The 16,364-nt window shown below is 36.0% G+C and overlaps 1 protein-coding gene across 1 annotated transcript in view; it reads right to left on the bottom strand.

Annotated features, from left to right (window-relative positions):
• GABRA4 (gamma-aminobutyric acid type A receptor subunit alpha4) overlaps positions 1-16,364 on the bottom strand; it is a 39,780-nt gene that overhangs the window by 13,634 nt on the left and 9,782 nt on the right. The window contains exons 4-8 of the mRNA XM_066548461.1: positions 13,922-14,142; positions 13,737-13,819; positions 11,855-11,998; positions 10,343-10,495; positions 7,754-8,013 (exon numbers count right to left, since the gene is read on the bottom strand). Of these exons, the coding sequence (XP_066404558.1) occupies positions 7,754-8,013; positions 10,343-10,495; positions 11,855-11,998; positions 13,737-13,819; positions 13,922-14,142 (861 nt within the window). The remainder of the gene's footprint in view (positions 1-7,753; positions 8,014-10,342; positions 10,496-11,854; positions 11,999-13,736; positions 13,820-13,921; positions 14,143-16,364) is intronic.

The raw sequence follows: 16,364 nt of genomic DNA, 5'->3' as shown, positions 1-16,364 counted from the left end.
TGCTTTAGTAGTTTGCTGAAAGTGCTTTGAACACTCATTGTCTTGTAGATTTTCCCAAGCTTCTCAATGCTTATTTCTTCTGATTCCAATTTTCCCAGTGTAAAAAATAAAGTCAGCCAGAAATCTTACACACAGCTGGAAAATTCAAATGTGATTTGGTGTCATTGGATGCACCAGTATTGAAAACTTTGTGGAGGGGAAACAAAACTAATATTTAAATATAAATACATGAAAAAGTTTAAGCAAAAAATATGAAGAGTCTTGTGTTCAGAGATATCATCTCATACTAACCATCACAGGGAAAACTATAAACTCCCCAACAATTTTCAGTGTAAGGGTTTATGCTGAACAATCTGAAAATTTTACCCCTGTCACCCTGAAGAATTGCCCTTGACTTGATGTTTCTGAAATCCTACAACATATTTTTTGACTATGTAACATTTCCCACTACCAAAAAAGAATTTTAAAAGGGAGGAAATTGACATTATATCAATAGAAGACCTATCTGAATGCTTGCAACTGGTACAGTCAGGAAAATAACTTATTGTTAAACAGAAACATACATTGTATATTCTAATGAAAAAACATAATGAATATGGTTTTTTGGAGCAAGACAGTCTTTTTGTTTTTCCAGTAAATCATCACAATGGCAGAGAAAGATACCCACATTTTTGGAATTTAAAACAACAGGATATACTATTTCTTAAAATAACTGCATTATGCTTTGGTTTCCAAAAAGAAGCCTTATCCTAATACTATTTCAATAAAGTCTTCCACAACTTAGAGTAAGCACTGTTAAGTATTTTAGCATCAGATGAGTAACAGCCAAGTATTATTATTACTCTGTATTTCCTTGTCTACTTTGTGACAGTTCATTCTAATACTTACAGGAAATTGAAGAGTGATCAATTATAACATTTCCTAATAAGGCTTGGAGAAGACAGCACTCCAGCAGGATTTTTTGTTATCTACCAGGTGCTGCAACTAAACTCCTGCTTCTTTTTGTGCATATTGACAAAAAATAGTCACAACAAACCCAACCTTCCCCCCAAAAAAAACCATTTCCACTACAATAAGAAAAAACTTCTTTGTCAAAACTTCTTTGTCCACCTTTACATCCCAACAATTTTGGTCAAGCACCCTGCCATTTTCTCTCTTCACTATAACTGAATTCTGGAATTCAGCAGAGTTTACAATCAAGTTGGTTCAGAATCTAGGCACAAATCCTATACTACATTGCCTACTTCCATTAATTACTCTGCTCACTTTGCAGTAGAGAAACGTCTCTACTTACACTATAAATTCATTCCACAACCCAAGCATATTAAAAGTAGAGTAATATCAGGTTGTTGAAGAAAGATAAAAATTTTTAATATAGCACTTTAATTTGTGCTATTTAAAAAGAAATATTATGTGAAATATTAAATAAAATTTTTACATTTTATGTCTCTCATTTATGCCCAAGTCATATTGTTTGAGCCCATTTTTAGCTTTATACATTATGAATAATGCCAGTTGATCCGTACAACTGGCTAAGTCTAGTGAACCAAGTAAAAAAATAAAAACAAACAAAAAAAACCCAAACGAACAAAAAAATCCAAAAGAAGAACCAAAAAATCAAAAAAAGAACTAAACAAACCAAACAAAAACCCAAACAAACCAATCCAAAAAACCATACAACCAAAACCAATAGCAAAAAAGCCCCAAATTAACACACAACAACCCCCCCCAAAAAAAAAAACAAACCCACAAAAAAACCCCACCCAAAAACTGCACCGAAAAACAAAGCAGCAAAACAACAGAAGGCAAATAAAATCAAGGAAGCATAAAAAACCCCATAAAACATTGTACCTGACCATCACAGCTAACAAAATATTTCATTAACCATTTTAGATCTACCTTCAGGTATCCAAAAATTGAAACTTCCCACTAAGTCACTGCAACCTTCTCCCAGGTGATTAATCTCTCCTATCTTTCAAGCAGCATTCAGTACAAAATGTGCCAGTTGTTTATGACCTGCACCCACTCTTACCCTATTTAAACCTGATTCTAGCATATCTTGACTGTAAATCATCAACGATAAAAATGTTGACTAATGAAATTAGAGCAGCAGAAAACTGTTGACATGTCAAAGAAATTGTTCAATGGCACAGCAGCTTCCATTTGTATGGTCCTGTACTTATATTTAGATGAACTCTATGCATTTCTCGAGCCTGACTTCCTTCATTAGGATCTGAGTTTTAAATGCCACTGCCCTAAAAAACCCAAACTGTAACACCCTAGGCAGTGGAGAAGTAGTGAAGCAGAAAAGAATGGTCATTATATTTAAAAACTGAAATGCAGGACTCTTTAAGTCACACAAAGGAGGTAGGCTGTGCATCCACATAAGGAGTCCAGTAACCAGACCTGTGGCCCAAGTGTTGCCATCAAGACCAAGCTGCTCTTCAAATACTTCAATTCATATATGAGGCAGGAGGGTTTAGCTCCACTTCACTATTGCTGGGACAAAGGAAGCTATTATCCCACTACTCCAAAGAAGGAGCAAAGTAAGTAAGTGGTACTACCCCAGCTCTGGTACATTTTTGGTACCTCTCCAGTACGTCTGTGTATTCAAATAGAAGTTTTGGTCCAGAGGCTAAAATTTTCAGTTTCACTTAAAGTGAAACTTTACACACAATAGTGTATCTGCTGACATCTCACCATTAAACAACTTCAGGGATTAACAACAACAACAACAAAAAATGGCACACTAAAACAAGAAGTATCCTACCTATAGCTTCAAGATTGTATGCAGCCCATCAGAACAATTTATCAAGCCCAATCTTTGTTCTGTAAGTCAGGAGTTTGGGGAACAGAGCTGGCCATCAGCCAGATTAATTGCTCTAGATGTCTGATCACCAAGGGCTGACAGAGGATTTCCACTTTTCGCCCACCCCACCACATAAGTTGAGCTGTGTCCATAAATGACTAAAAGATAAGTATTTCATAGCAGAGAAAATATATCTGAATCACACAAAAGCAGCATGCAGGTTGTCCACATGACAACATTTCTCGTGAACTTGCAGGGTGGATTCCAGTCACAAAGCACCCAAGCAAAGAGAGGAGTGTGTGCCTACATGGCAGTGAACAGCTGGACCCCCGAGTTCCCCCATTAGAAGCTACAGGACTTGCTAAGGACAAGATGACATTTAACTGTCTTCAGAAAAAAAAAAAAAAACGAGAAAAATTGATAGTTACAACCTACTTGTGGCTGAGTTTGAAGAAATAATTCCATTCAAAAGGGGTTTTTTTGAGTCTGACCTGATTTTCCCTGAGTTTCACACTCTTCTAACAAACACCTGAGGTTGAAGCTCATGTTACCACTGTTTAGGAGTCTATCTTTTGAAGACTACTTTTCAATAGCATTCTTCATCTCCAAAACTGGGTAGGTCTTTAAAAATAAACTTCATAGGAATACAGTGAAAAGGAAATAGTACAGAAGCATAAAAATAGACTCAGGAATCCAATAACAAACTATAAATCATTCATTTCCATCACACGTTGACTTGCAGCAATATTTCTGCTTATACTAACAAAAGCAGTTCAGAACATTTAGGGATAGATTCATTCCTTCTAAACAGAAAGCATTTTAACTTGCTCCCAAAACAAAGAAATCACAGCTAACCAAGGTTTGAGTTACCTCTCTTGGGTTGAGCACATATTTAAGCGCTATCCTGCTGTACCTGACAGAAAGTCTGTCCAAGTCCCTTGTGAACTCCAGGCAGACCTCAAAAAAGCTTGGGTCTTACTCCTGAGATGTCTTCTGCAGAACTGCACTCCTCATTGAAACACATTAAGTTTTTATCAAGAAGTTAAAAACAAGAAGAAAGAGTTGAAATAGGATAGGCAGGGGAAGGAGTATTAAAAAATACTGAAGATTACCATGGCTAAAGTCAAATCAAGTGATAAAGAAACACAAACTGCATCTGCAGCTGTTGCAGGCTTGCTCCTCCTACCCTCAGCCCAGTAAATTAGCTTGATGCCAGGATTTTTTTCTTGGAATTAACACAGTTCAGACTACTTAGCTAGCCTCTGAACTGCATTTAGTGCTTACTTTAATCAATGTATTAATCAGAAACACCCATCACGTGGCTCCAAAAAAGTAAATATAATTACATAAGAGAATAACTTAGAAAAACAGATAGCCCACATATTCTACAGTAAAGATTTATTGGTTCTAGTGAAGAAATATATAACATGAAGTGATATATCCAAATCATTTGATCATAATGATAAATGATAGGAGTTGCCTTTGATCCAAGACAACTATAAAAGTTGTTTTGACCAAAAAGAGAAAAATAACCCACCATTGAAAAATTCTAATTAGCATGAGTAATATATGAACTTATTCAATACAGAAAACCTACTTTAGTTCTCTGGTCAGAAATTGGTCAAAGATTTACCTGTCAAAAAAGGACTTCTAATAATGTGCAATTTATCTTTACCAAAGTTTACTATTAATATGCCTAATTTCTGATATCATCAGATAGAAAAATCTTCATATTCTATAGCTAATCCAGTTTATCCCAACTTGCTCCCTCATAGAATCCTTCAAGGACAAACCCACCATGTTACTTTAGGGAAAAAAAAAAGATCAAATGAGTGAAACCATCCAGTTAATAATATAGAATCAACAGCTCATAAAACAAAACCCTTATTTCAAACTATAATGTCACCATGTTTGTTTTCCTTAACAACCTCAACTGCTCCATAATTTTTCAGGGAACCTACACAGACGGCATCCCAGTTGCAAAAAAAGTGGGCAGAGACACCTGTATGCCATTTCAAGGTAGGTTAAAGTATAGGGCTAATAGGCTCAAGGCAGGGATCTCCCCTCCCAGTTAGTAGAAGATCCAAAGCCCTTTGCAAATGGTGAGATATTCAACAGAAAGAACTGTAAGGATTAGGTATTCAGGCATCTTCTTTCCTAATAAGCATACCCTTCCTTTCCAGGCTAAGTGAAAATTTTTAATTTTGGGAGACTGGAAAATTTAGTATTATAGGCAAAGTCTATTTGAAAAAAACTTCAGGTTTAATATGCAACTTTTCCTCAAGCTCTGGCAATTGTACTGTAACCAACAGAATTTCTACCACAACAGTGCCAGCACAGCACAGATTTTTTTAAATACTACTAATAGTAAATACTATCATTTATCTATTGAGAAAAAATGTGCAGATTTACATTAAGAAACACTGCTTACAAATTACATGCTACAGTCTGGCTATTGTCCTGGATTCTTTGCACCACAAACTCACCACCAATCTCAGTACCAAGGAAACTGAGATTTCATTATCAGCACTGACTAGACAGTATTTGTGCAGAACAAAAAGTCAGATTCATTATAAGGAATAAAGAAATAATTCAATAATAATAATAGTATAATGATTAAAGATAAAATAATATAATACATAATAATAAGGAATTTTTTTCAATTATAGATTAGTCCTTATAAGCAAAATATAGCAAGGAGTATTTTACATGTCAGGTTGGAAAGCAGGGTGTAACATCCATGTAAGGTTCTAGAGAATTAGATTCTATCTTCTGTTCTGCTCAGTGGGAGACCAGAAGTAATCCTCCAGTCATAGAAAGGATTGCACAGTAGTTAAGCCTTTACTAACAGTAGCTGTGGGCTCACCTTGCACACCTGTCTTGGAAGAGCAAAGTCTCAAACCTTAGTACAGGCAGAATTAAGGAGAAACCCTTGAAAAAAAATAACAGTTCAAGGTACAATCACTAAAAAAACACTATCACTCACTTACATACTCATAACATTAATGTGTAACCCTTTGAGTAGATTGCTCCCTTGAGTGCTTTCAAAATCTCCCAGTCTGTGAGAATGCTCCCACATTTATCCCAGCAGTATTAATTAAGCAGTGGAATAGAACTCTTCACATCTCATTTTATCTATCTTTCAAGTTGAAAAAAGATGTGTGTTCTGTTGCTGCTGTTTTTTTTTTTTTTTTAAATAATAGCAATAGTAATAAGAAGAACAACAGTAGGGAAAAAAAAAAAGGAGAGAAAGAGGAATTTCTCCAAAATGTGTATAAATGGCTAAGCATTACACACTACTAATTTAAAGCAATTCCGTCCATGAATCAAAAGAGTTCTTTGAAGCGTCCATGAGAATAAGTTTTATCAAGCTACCTGAGTAAATAACTGTTTTCCTATTGTTCAAAATAAAATCTAATAAATAAACCTAGGATTAAACTGTTCTTAAGTAATTTATTTTCCTAGGTTTCCAAATAAAACCTACCACCAAAAGCAGTATTTACTTTCACTCCTCAGGAGCAGCCAAGATACTCTACTAAACCTCATGCTGCACAGTCAAGAAGCTTAGCATAAGCTCATAGCACTAATGCCTGTGTGTACAAGGTGAACTTCGTGCTACTATAAACATATTTCTTGGTTCCTGTCTCTTACCAGCAGGAGTGACAAATAACAAACTCTTCAGGAGCATATCTATCCTTCTAAGCAGAAATGGAAGCTAACATAACAACACAGCCAGGAGATTGAAAACAGTATCTACTGTAGGAGAGCAAAGAAGAGGAAGAAAAATGGAAGTGGGTGGACAGCAGCTGTGCAGCGATAGAAAATGGAAGGGGTGGGAAGGCAAAAATGAGAAGATGAATAGGGAAGGAGACAAATGAGATGTGAAAAGAGACAGAAGACAAAATTAACAAGAGTTAGTCTAAAACAGCACTTCTTAAATCCTGGCTCAGCCAAAGGAAATTACAAAGTCAGGCTGACAGGAAGAGTAAGTAAATCACAATGCTGCTGTCAGCGTCTCACTTCTTGAGTGGCGTTGCCAAGAGCCAGCCACGGCTGGGAAGTACTGGCCCCTGCGCGGCTGGGACAGGTGCTGCAGTGGCTTTGTTAGCTACATGTCTCATGAACAGCTGCTTCAGACAGTAAGCACCATTTATTGGGAAGGGGAGAAGAGAGGAAAGGGTAATCACAAGTGAGCCCAACTGGAAATGAGATTGAGCCCTTATGAGCCAGTCCACACACTAATCAACTAAGTCACAATTAATCCAAAGCATTAGGAAAGCAGACAAGCATTTTGTTAAAGAGAGCCACAAGAACTTATCAGGAATTGAGGTGAACTACTGTGCAAAGATACACAAATTACATTAAAATTATATCTGTGGTAGACAGAAAGTTTCCATCCAACGTTCTTCAAAAATTCCTGGAATTGTAACAGATAAAGAGAGAAAACTCTTGGTAGGCAACACATGCAATGCAAGATCTGTGATGTTTAGAGAAGTGCTCCAAGGTACAGCTGCAATGCTTCAACCTATTTTAATTAATTAAAGACACTAGCCACATAGGATAACGTGATGCCCTTATACTCTGCAATATCTTGGCCTGTATAATCAGTCCACACAGAATCAATGTGGAAAAGGAAAAGGAAACTAAGTTTCCTCAAGATTCCCATCCTAACTGACCTTCACCAAAACACAAACATAGAAGAGACTGCACATATGGATGGACATAATTGCCACCTCACCCCTGAGTTTATTCAATAACGCAAATAAGAATTAAATAATGTTTTACAGGTCTTTGTAATTGAATATAGTGTAGTATTAGCCTTCCATTAATCTGATGTACAATCATCCTTAGCTCAAAGGGAGCCTGGGAGGAAGATAAAGGCCAATTTTTACTGAGAAACATTACCAAAAATGCAGAAAATGTTTGCGTAAGCTGGAAACATACCGTGAATGTCTCTTCTGTACTTCTTTTCCTTTGTACTGGAGCAACTGGAAATTCAAGAAGGGACTTGACCGTCTTCCTTTTGGCTTTTTCCATTTGAATGTTAGTGAAATAGTTGACAGCAGCAAACTCAATCAGAGCAGAGAACACAAAGGCAAAGCAAACGGCTATGAACCAGTCCATGGCAGTAGCATAGGATACTTTTGGCAGTGAATGTCTTGCACTGATGCTCAGCGTCGTCATTGTCAACACTGTGGTTATTCCTTGAAAAAAATAAAGCAAAAGAACTATTGAATCAAAGTAAAACAAAGCAAGAACTGGCAAGGACCTTCAAACAAAGAATTTTAAATCACATATGAGTCGTTGTCTCCTGCTTGTGAATACTGCATTAAAGTCATGGCAAGCATCACATATCCATGAGCAGCTAAGTCCTAAAACAGCTTACCACTTTTTAAAGGAGCCACAGAAAGCCATGACTTCAGCAGATCATCTACAGCTCACATGAAAAAAACACAGAAGCCTTCATTTTATATGTTTTTCATGTCAAGTTCAGTTGAATTTTTTACAAGTTATTTTCTAAACATGCGAATAAGATATAAGTTGTTAAATTGGTGAGTACTCCTCAGACTGCAACAAAAACATGACTTCTCCTGTAAATGGCTCTGAATGCCCCCTATTATTCTGCATCTGTGTCTCTGATCACACTTGTAACCCAAGAAACATTTTGGTGCTAAGGAAGAATATTATGCTAAAAACTCTGTTAGTTAAGAAATCATCAGATTTTTTTACAGCCTTCTGCTACTAGTCAGCCAATGAAATTTAATTAGATTTTCATCTTCTGAAATAACAACTTTAATTAAAATGTGTGAAGCATGAACACTGAAGATGGCCATCAAAAGATGGTCACTTCATGGTAGTACTTCAAATGCAAACACATGCTGCATAAAAACAAATGAATGGGGTCTTTTTTTCTTTTTTCATCCAGAATATCCCATATCATAAAAATGTAAAATCCCAAGTATGCATTGAGCACTGCATAAGTCCTAGCATGATAACCTCATGATGAGGTGATGAGTGACTACAAATAGAGATCTCCTTACTCTTATGAAAAGAACACTGTATCCATTGTAATTCAAGATGCAATTTTTATGCTCAGAAGAATTTAAATTCATTAAGATTATGTTTTTCAACAGATTTCTCACATCCCCATTTGCTAAATGATGGTATTCCATCAAGGTAACATAATGAAAAAAGGCTTCACCAACACACTGCCATACAGAGAAATGCTCACAATGACATCAGTCCTTCCTTCTAAAGAAGAAAAACAAAAGAGTAGCAGCCAGGTCATGACAGCTCAAAGGATTTCTCAGAGTTTTCAGGAGGATAAAAAATACAGATGCAAGCTCACAAAACCTTCTTCAGTGGGAAGGTATTAAAACCACACCACTGAAAATGTTTAGGTCTGAGAAAAAAAAAAAAAAACAAAACAGGGAAAGTTGGTTGTTTGGGTTTTGTTTCTTTCCCTGGAGGAGACCCATCTCTGTTTAGCCCTATCCTTTCTAAGAACCTGAGTGGACCTTTGTCCACTTCAAGCAAAAACTTTTTCTGAATTGTTTCTAAAAACATTTGCTTAATAGATGTAAAAATAGGGTAAAGTAAAATAAATGACCAAACATTAACCAAAAACAAGGAGGTAATCTGTGACAATATTAGTTTGCTGACAGTCTTCGTCAGATTTTTCTCCATTAAATCATTCTTCTGCAAGACTTGGAGCTGCCAGTACAACTGCCCCTATTACTCTTGCCAGCATCTAGCAGTCTATAGAGAGGCTTGTAGTAGAACATTCTCTTCCTGCTTTAGGCAGCTTTTTAAATGTTTTTATCCTATTTCTTTGTTAGGAAACATATTTCCATTTAGATTCTTGCACTTTGTCTTCCACTGAAGATTTTCTGGTATTTTCACTGTGCCACCTCATTCAAGCTGTATTTTGAAAAGATCAATTTTAATATCTTGTGATCAGTTTGCTTTTGTAATTCATTTTCATGATGGCAGTGGCAGAAAGGAAAGAAAAGCACTAAATAAGAAATTACAGTAACAGAATCTAAGCCTTATTCATAGCAAGCTTCCACTGATGACACAGATACCTCATAACAAGACATTGGAACATCTCACACACTCCAAAACAATTTATTTTATAAGTATTCTATAAACCTTGAGTTCAGGTACTTTCACTGCTATCCACTGGAGGATAAACCTGATCTGGATGTAGACTAAGGACTTGAGTGCATTACTCAGAGCCAGGTCTTTCTAGTTTGCTCCCTCAAGCAGGTAGAATCCCTAGAGCTGAGGAGCCATTTTCTACAGGTTACCATGCCACCCTTCTGGTTACATATTCCAAGTTTCTCCTCAGAGTCCAAGGATTCACTCAACAACATTCTTCATACATCAACAGCAAGATTCCCTCTGAATTTAAATTATCCCCTTGTTTCTGCAATAGCATGGAGTATACCCCAAGGCACTGAAAAGGCCTATTCTAGTGAGAGTTTTTAAAAGAGCAAGTACAAGAAAAAGTTTAAAAAAGGAAATAATTACCAAATACAGTTCTAGCAGGTACTGATTCCTTATTTATCCAAAATGAAACTTGAGAGAGGATCACGGTCATAATGCATGGGATGTAGGTCTGAATCATAAAATAACCCATTTTCCGTCTGAGATGGAAATAAACTGTCATAACAATATATTCACCTAAAAAAAATAAAAAGAAAATATTTTTCTGTGTATAAAATTTGTTTCAGACTCTCAAGTAGGATTGTTTAAGGTGATGCTATTCATATAACTTAACATGCACAGAAAGATATCTTAGAACAAGAATGAATGAAGGTTTGTTTAAAAATCCCAGAAAGAGTAGGTCCTTACATGGAAGTTGATATCAAAAATGCTATAATACAACTAATACTGAATTACATTTTACAGTATAAGCATGATTTTAAAAATCCTTTTGACAGCTGTTGAAGATGAGAATCCAACAACACAATTTATCTACCTACCACGGTATCTGTAACATTGTGGTACCTACCTGCTCAATAAAAAAATAAGAACAATGATACACATCAAATGTTATGCAAGCATCTCAAATTTTTGCTAGATTTATAAGTCAGTCCCACTATGATAATGAAACAAATAATTGAGAAGAATTAAAAATAATCTAAATTTATCTAAAATGTTGTAATTCATATTAAGCAAACAGACCAAAAAAGCAGTTTTACCATAAACACAATAAACTGTCTACAATAAAGCACTACAGAATGAGCCTTTTGGGACAGCAAGGAATTTTTTTTTATTAATTCATAATAATCTATATGCTGAGAAGGAAATTCCTAGTGAATTGCAAAATGCCATTTTATCTTTGAGTAAAACATGCGTAGAGCAATACATCAAATATATTTGCTTTATTGGTTTCATTTTGACTATCTCACAACACCCAAACCTGCTGATGCTTAGAAAATGATTCCAAATTTTAAAAATATTTTGGGAATATGCTTGTTTATCACCACACTGCTCATCAGTGATACTTCACTCATTTTGGATGCCTGTAGTTGCCATTTGCCTTATTTCTTACAGCACAAATCAGCAGAAGTATCTATTGTGACTAATGTATTTGTGACTACCCTTATCTGGCTAGAGGGTTTTTATGGTTTTAATAACCCATTCTGTATGCTGTACTTCTACCCCGAGCTGTTTGCACCACCAAACAAAGGAAGTCTTTTGCACATAATGTGGATACAGTGCTGAGAAATTACTTCCTCACCCAGGCATCCTCTTGACTCTTCAAACTGCATTTTAAGCAGTGATTAAATGCTCATTTTGTCCCTTGGAGTAATGATCTCATTCTAGCTTTCTGAAAGACTGTCACAATCTACTGTAATGAATCTGCAAATGTAAATCTCAAGGACAGAAACCTAATTCAGATTTACACTCTCAGCCCTTAATACATACCCTATGACATTCAGTAGAATAAAACTTACAGGAAGAAAAAGAACAGGCTTTGGGCAATGTTACAGGTTAGTTTTATGTCAAGTTGACTTTTACTGACGAGATTCCTACCTGTAATTGATTTTATAGTTTCAGAGGATACCGTATGCCCAAGCAGGTCATACTGAACTAAACTGGAAGACTCCTCAGGAACTTCCACTGACTTCTCAGGTCCTTTTGTCCAGGTATAAATCATTTCACTCTTTGGATAAGCATCTACAACACAGCATCAGTTTGCATAAATAGGAAACTTTTTCTCATGCCTTACTAAGAACCAAAGCCAAAGCTACTGAAACCAAACAGTAAAACATACATAAACAATTTCAGAAGATACCCTTCATTTTAAGTTACCCCCAAAAAGCCACCCTTGGAGTAGAATAAATAAGAGCTGAGGTAATATGTCAAGTGTCACACATAAATTCAGTTCACATATGAATGTGAAGACTAAACATAAATCCCTTATGGATCAGCCCTTCCTGGGCATGCAAAGTTTATCTTTATTTTAGCAATTTCTAACTATAATTTTACTATTTAAATATACTAAGATAAAAAAGAAAAGAGTATGTACAAGGAGGATATATTTTGAAGATTGGGTGCACATTACTTTACAAAAAAACATGATTATACTAAAAATGGCAACATTTTAAACTTCTGTTTAAAATATTTGCCAGAAACCGTAGGTCAGTAAAGAATTCACAATGGCCCCAAAATAAGCACACACAAAGAAACATTTTACATTTAATGCAAAAGACATGTCTTAGGGCTAGCATTCAATCCCTACACAGTCCAAACTCCTGTTAAAATGGAATCAAATCAGTCTTACATTTTAAATAGTTACACATTATTTCAAGTTTCACTGTGGGAAACATCAGACTAGTGTTCAGCAATTCCTGCTGAGTGGTGATTCTGTCTGAAGAGCTGTTACTATGAATGAGCCCCCACTATCAAATCCCCCCTATCATACAGCTGATACCAAAGGCAAATCTTGCAGCACATGGCCTCCACTTATGAAAAGTCGTATCAGAGCTGTGTCTTTCATACCCCCGTTCAGGTTGACTATCCAGCTGTATAAGCTAAATTTATGCAATGGAAAATCTCTGAAGGTTCTGCAGCAATTCCTGACATCAGAGATCTGGGGTCACGGAGAACAGATTAATGTCCAGCCATTGGAGGGTCTAAAGCAGAGAAGTCAGTGACCAAGAAGGCTTAAAAGAATAACAAGATAGTTAATGGAGAGCACCAACCATTTCCAGGGGGTCTCAGAGGTCTCTGCTTTGGATTCACATCAGGGAACCACAGCTACCCTCTCTAGTTTTTTTATGCAGCAATCCCAAACTGTTCCTCTATCCAAAATTTGGATATTTTTCAAAAACCTACATCTGACTTCAAAGCAGAAAAGTCATCTGCACTAAAATTTTTCTCACCAGTTAAAAAGTTATTTATTTTGTCTAAACTTGCCATGCAGACTCCTCTTACAGGCCAGCAGACAGACAATTACAAGTAGACATCAAATCTCTGCACATAACCTACACCTCTTTCTTAAGATGTCAATGTGCTTCCACTACCTGTAGAGAAAGTCAGCTAACCCGCTTCCCTAGGTGTCTTTTACCTGGCTGTTTAAAGGTAAGTTTGTCTTCTCCAGAGAACCTCTCACTTCACTAAGTATCCAATTCCTCCCTCGAAACCAAAAAAAAACAACATATTTCAAGCAACTGTGTGTCCAGAATAGTGGGGTTTAACATAATAGCTGAATCACCGCCTGCTTTTTAGTTCTCTGGGTTTAATTTCTGAGGTCTTAAATTGAAGTCTTGAGGAAATTAACAGGAGTTTTTTCTGCATAGAGATTGTATATCAAGACATAACTCTATAAATTCATAAAGTCTAGTAACTGCTCAAAATTTAATTCTACTATTTAAATTCTGTAGTTACAAGAAATTTGATAATTGCAACTTACAACTCCCAAATTTGAGAGGACAAGCATGACCATCCATGGGAAAATCCACTAATCTCATGGGACACTCTGCACTTATTGTAAGCCTATAATGGAACAAATTAAATAGTCTCTGGTTGCCATTTTGTCTAGGCAGTACAACTTTTGCATACAGTAATTGTAAGAAGTCAAACAAACACATTAAATACCTCATTGTGTACAGGATGGTGCCATTTCTCATTATTCTGAAGAGTTTATTTGGGGCTGTCATATTATGTGCAACAGACTTTTTCCCATTCCTGAAGAAAGTATCAGGAGTCCATACCTTCGAAACCATCAAGTTGTTAAGTCTTAAAATTTCAATAGGGCCATCATATTTTAATCTTTTATCTACCCATGTCTGACGAAAGAAGACATCCATTGTATATTCCTGTATTAAATTGCAGAAAAACAAAGATCACATTTGCATGTGCATTTCCTGTAAAAGAAGAAATCCCTCAGGAGCAAAGAAATCATTAGAGAAGAAAATCCTAAGTCCACTATAAAAACATCTTTCCGCCAATTAAAGTGTCTTGTGTATTTCTTAATAGCTTAATTTCTTACATTAGTCATATCAATAAACTGCTACACATTTAATCTTTAAGGAATAATTAACCTAATTAAGTTTCAGGAAGCAGGCAACTGAATTGGAAGTCAAGCATATAACTGGAAACAAAATTATCTCTGACAAGAATTGTCAAAAGATTTTTAAAGAAAATATATCCATTGATCAGCTGCTGCTGGCTAAATTGAAAATATCAGGACAAACAATTAGTTCCACTTTAAAGTTAGGGAAGAAAACCCAACTTCATCTCATGGAAAGTAAGCTTTTAACTGAGGAAAGCTAAGTAAATCTTTTGCCATGCCCACAAATCAGGAATAATAAATTATATAGAGATTTGCATATATATCTACATTTTTTAAAAGTATGTAACTATCCCATTAACTTCCTCAGAAAAGCCACTCAGATGCTCCAAAGAAAATATGCAAACAACTGCAGAACGGCAGACAGAGGCACATCATGAGAAATCAAATGAGAATGAATGGATGAAAGAATGCATTTCTCATCTCAGGAAGCTAAAGCATTTCACAAAAAAGCTGCCATGTGGCAATGAAAAAGGTCACATTTAAGTCCTTTCTAACTTACAGTTTTGATTTTGTTGTTAAGCCGAACAATGTTTTCTGACTAGATTTCAAATTCTTCTGCATAATGTCTCCATTGAAATTACTTGTAAAACCGTATCTATTTGCATTGGCAGGAGGCATGACTACTAGTAATGCATTTTAGGATTGTATATCTTCTTTTCCATAACTGTATCCTCCACTGTGATTTATAGTCAATCCACGAAAAGTGTCTCCTCTAGTGTCATTTCTTGCTGGCAACTTCATCGCTCATAAGTAGCAGTTTCTGTTATTAGCTACTACCTGACAGATTTTGTAATACAAGATTTCAACCATTTTCATTAAATGAAAACCATTCATAAAATGAAAATGGGTACAAAAGCAACTAAAAAGACGTTCTGACCTCGCCTGTACTGAGACCATAGCACATGCCACTGTTGCAGCAAGTTTTATGAGTGCAGCCACATTCAGATTACATTGGGTCACTAATGGATATATTAACTGAAGAGTATTCCAGAAACAATTCCTGCATCCCTAAATAGCCTCCTAAATCATCCTTAATGAAGAAAGGGGAAATAAACTCTCCTTTTGCAAGTTCCTTACCCATCTTCAGTCCATGTTCTCACTTCTGCCTAGATATATGCTCCAATATAACTAATAACTTCCCCTGAAAATGAAACCTGAGAGATGACATGCAGCCCTCACTGCAGATTTGAGGCACTTATTACTAGATTTCCTTGGGACCACATTCTTGTGTCCCTTGTCACTCTGATAAGCATCATCCTGCACATGATAACCCACAAAGGGGTAAGATGCATTTCAACATGAGAGTGCTGTCACAACTGTAGCTCTGGAAAAAATACCTTGCTATCACAGACCTTTCCATATAACAGAATTAAATCAGGTGCAACACAAAGGAACAGCAGCACTATATGGGAAGAAAATTACTACCCTGAAACTGCTTTTTCCATGAAGAAGTTCAGTTCAACACATATGGCTGCATTATTTCCATGGGATTTCTTGATTATGTTATAAAAAGATCAACTGCTGCATGATTTAAGGATGCATCACTGTATTTTAGAAGTTGATGAGAGTTTTGCTGGATTTGACCTTGAAATCAAAAGCCATTCAGCCACAAATAACAGAACATGCAAATGTAATATTTCTCCTCTGTTACTATTTCATGCATGTGACTTGGACGTTTAATTTCTGAATATACTTGTGAAAACTCTTGTCAGACAAACATTTGCTGAAAGTGATGCTTAAAGGAGCACAAAGATCAACAAAGGGCATTCATCTGAAATGAAAATGTCAACAAGTATTTTTGAAGTGATGTCTTTACTATTCACCTGAGCATAACACAAGTTTCAGAAATGAAAAGCAATTTCAAAGATATTACAGGTTTTCCCCATAGTAGACTTACTTAGACACTCCTTGCAAGGCTGGATTCTGCCTCTGTGCCGTGAAAATCTGTTTTAAATCCCATGAAGT

Source organism: Molothrus aeneus, chromosome 4 (genome assembly GCF_037042795.1).
Source record: "Molothrus aeneus isolate 106 chromosome 4, BPBGC_Maene_1.0, whole genome shotgun sequence".
In the NCBI taxonomy this organism is placed as follows: Eukaryota; Metazoa; Chordata; class Aves; order Passeriformes; family Icteridae; genus Molothrus; species Molothrus aeneus.
This window is presented reverse-complemented; position numbering and strand designations above follow the sequence as displayed.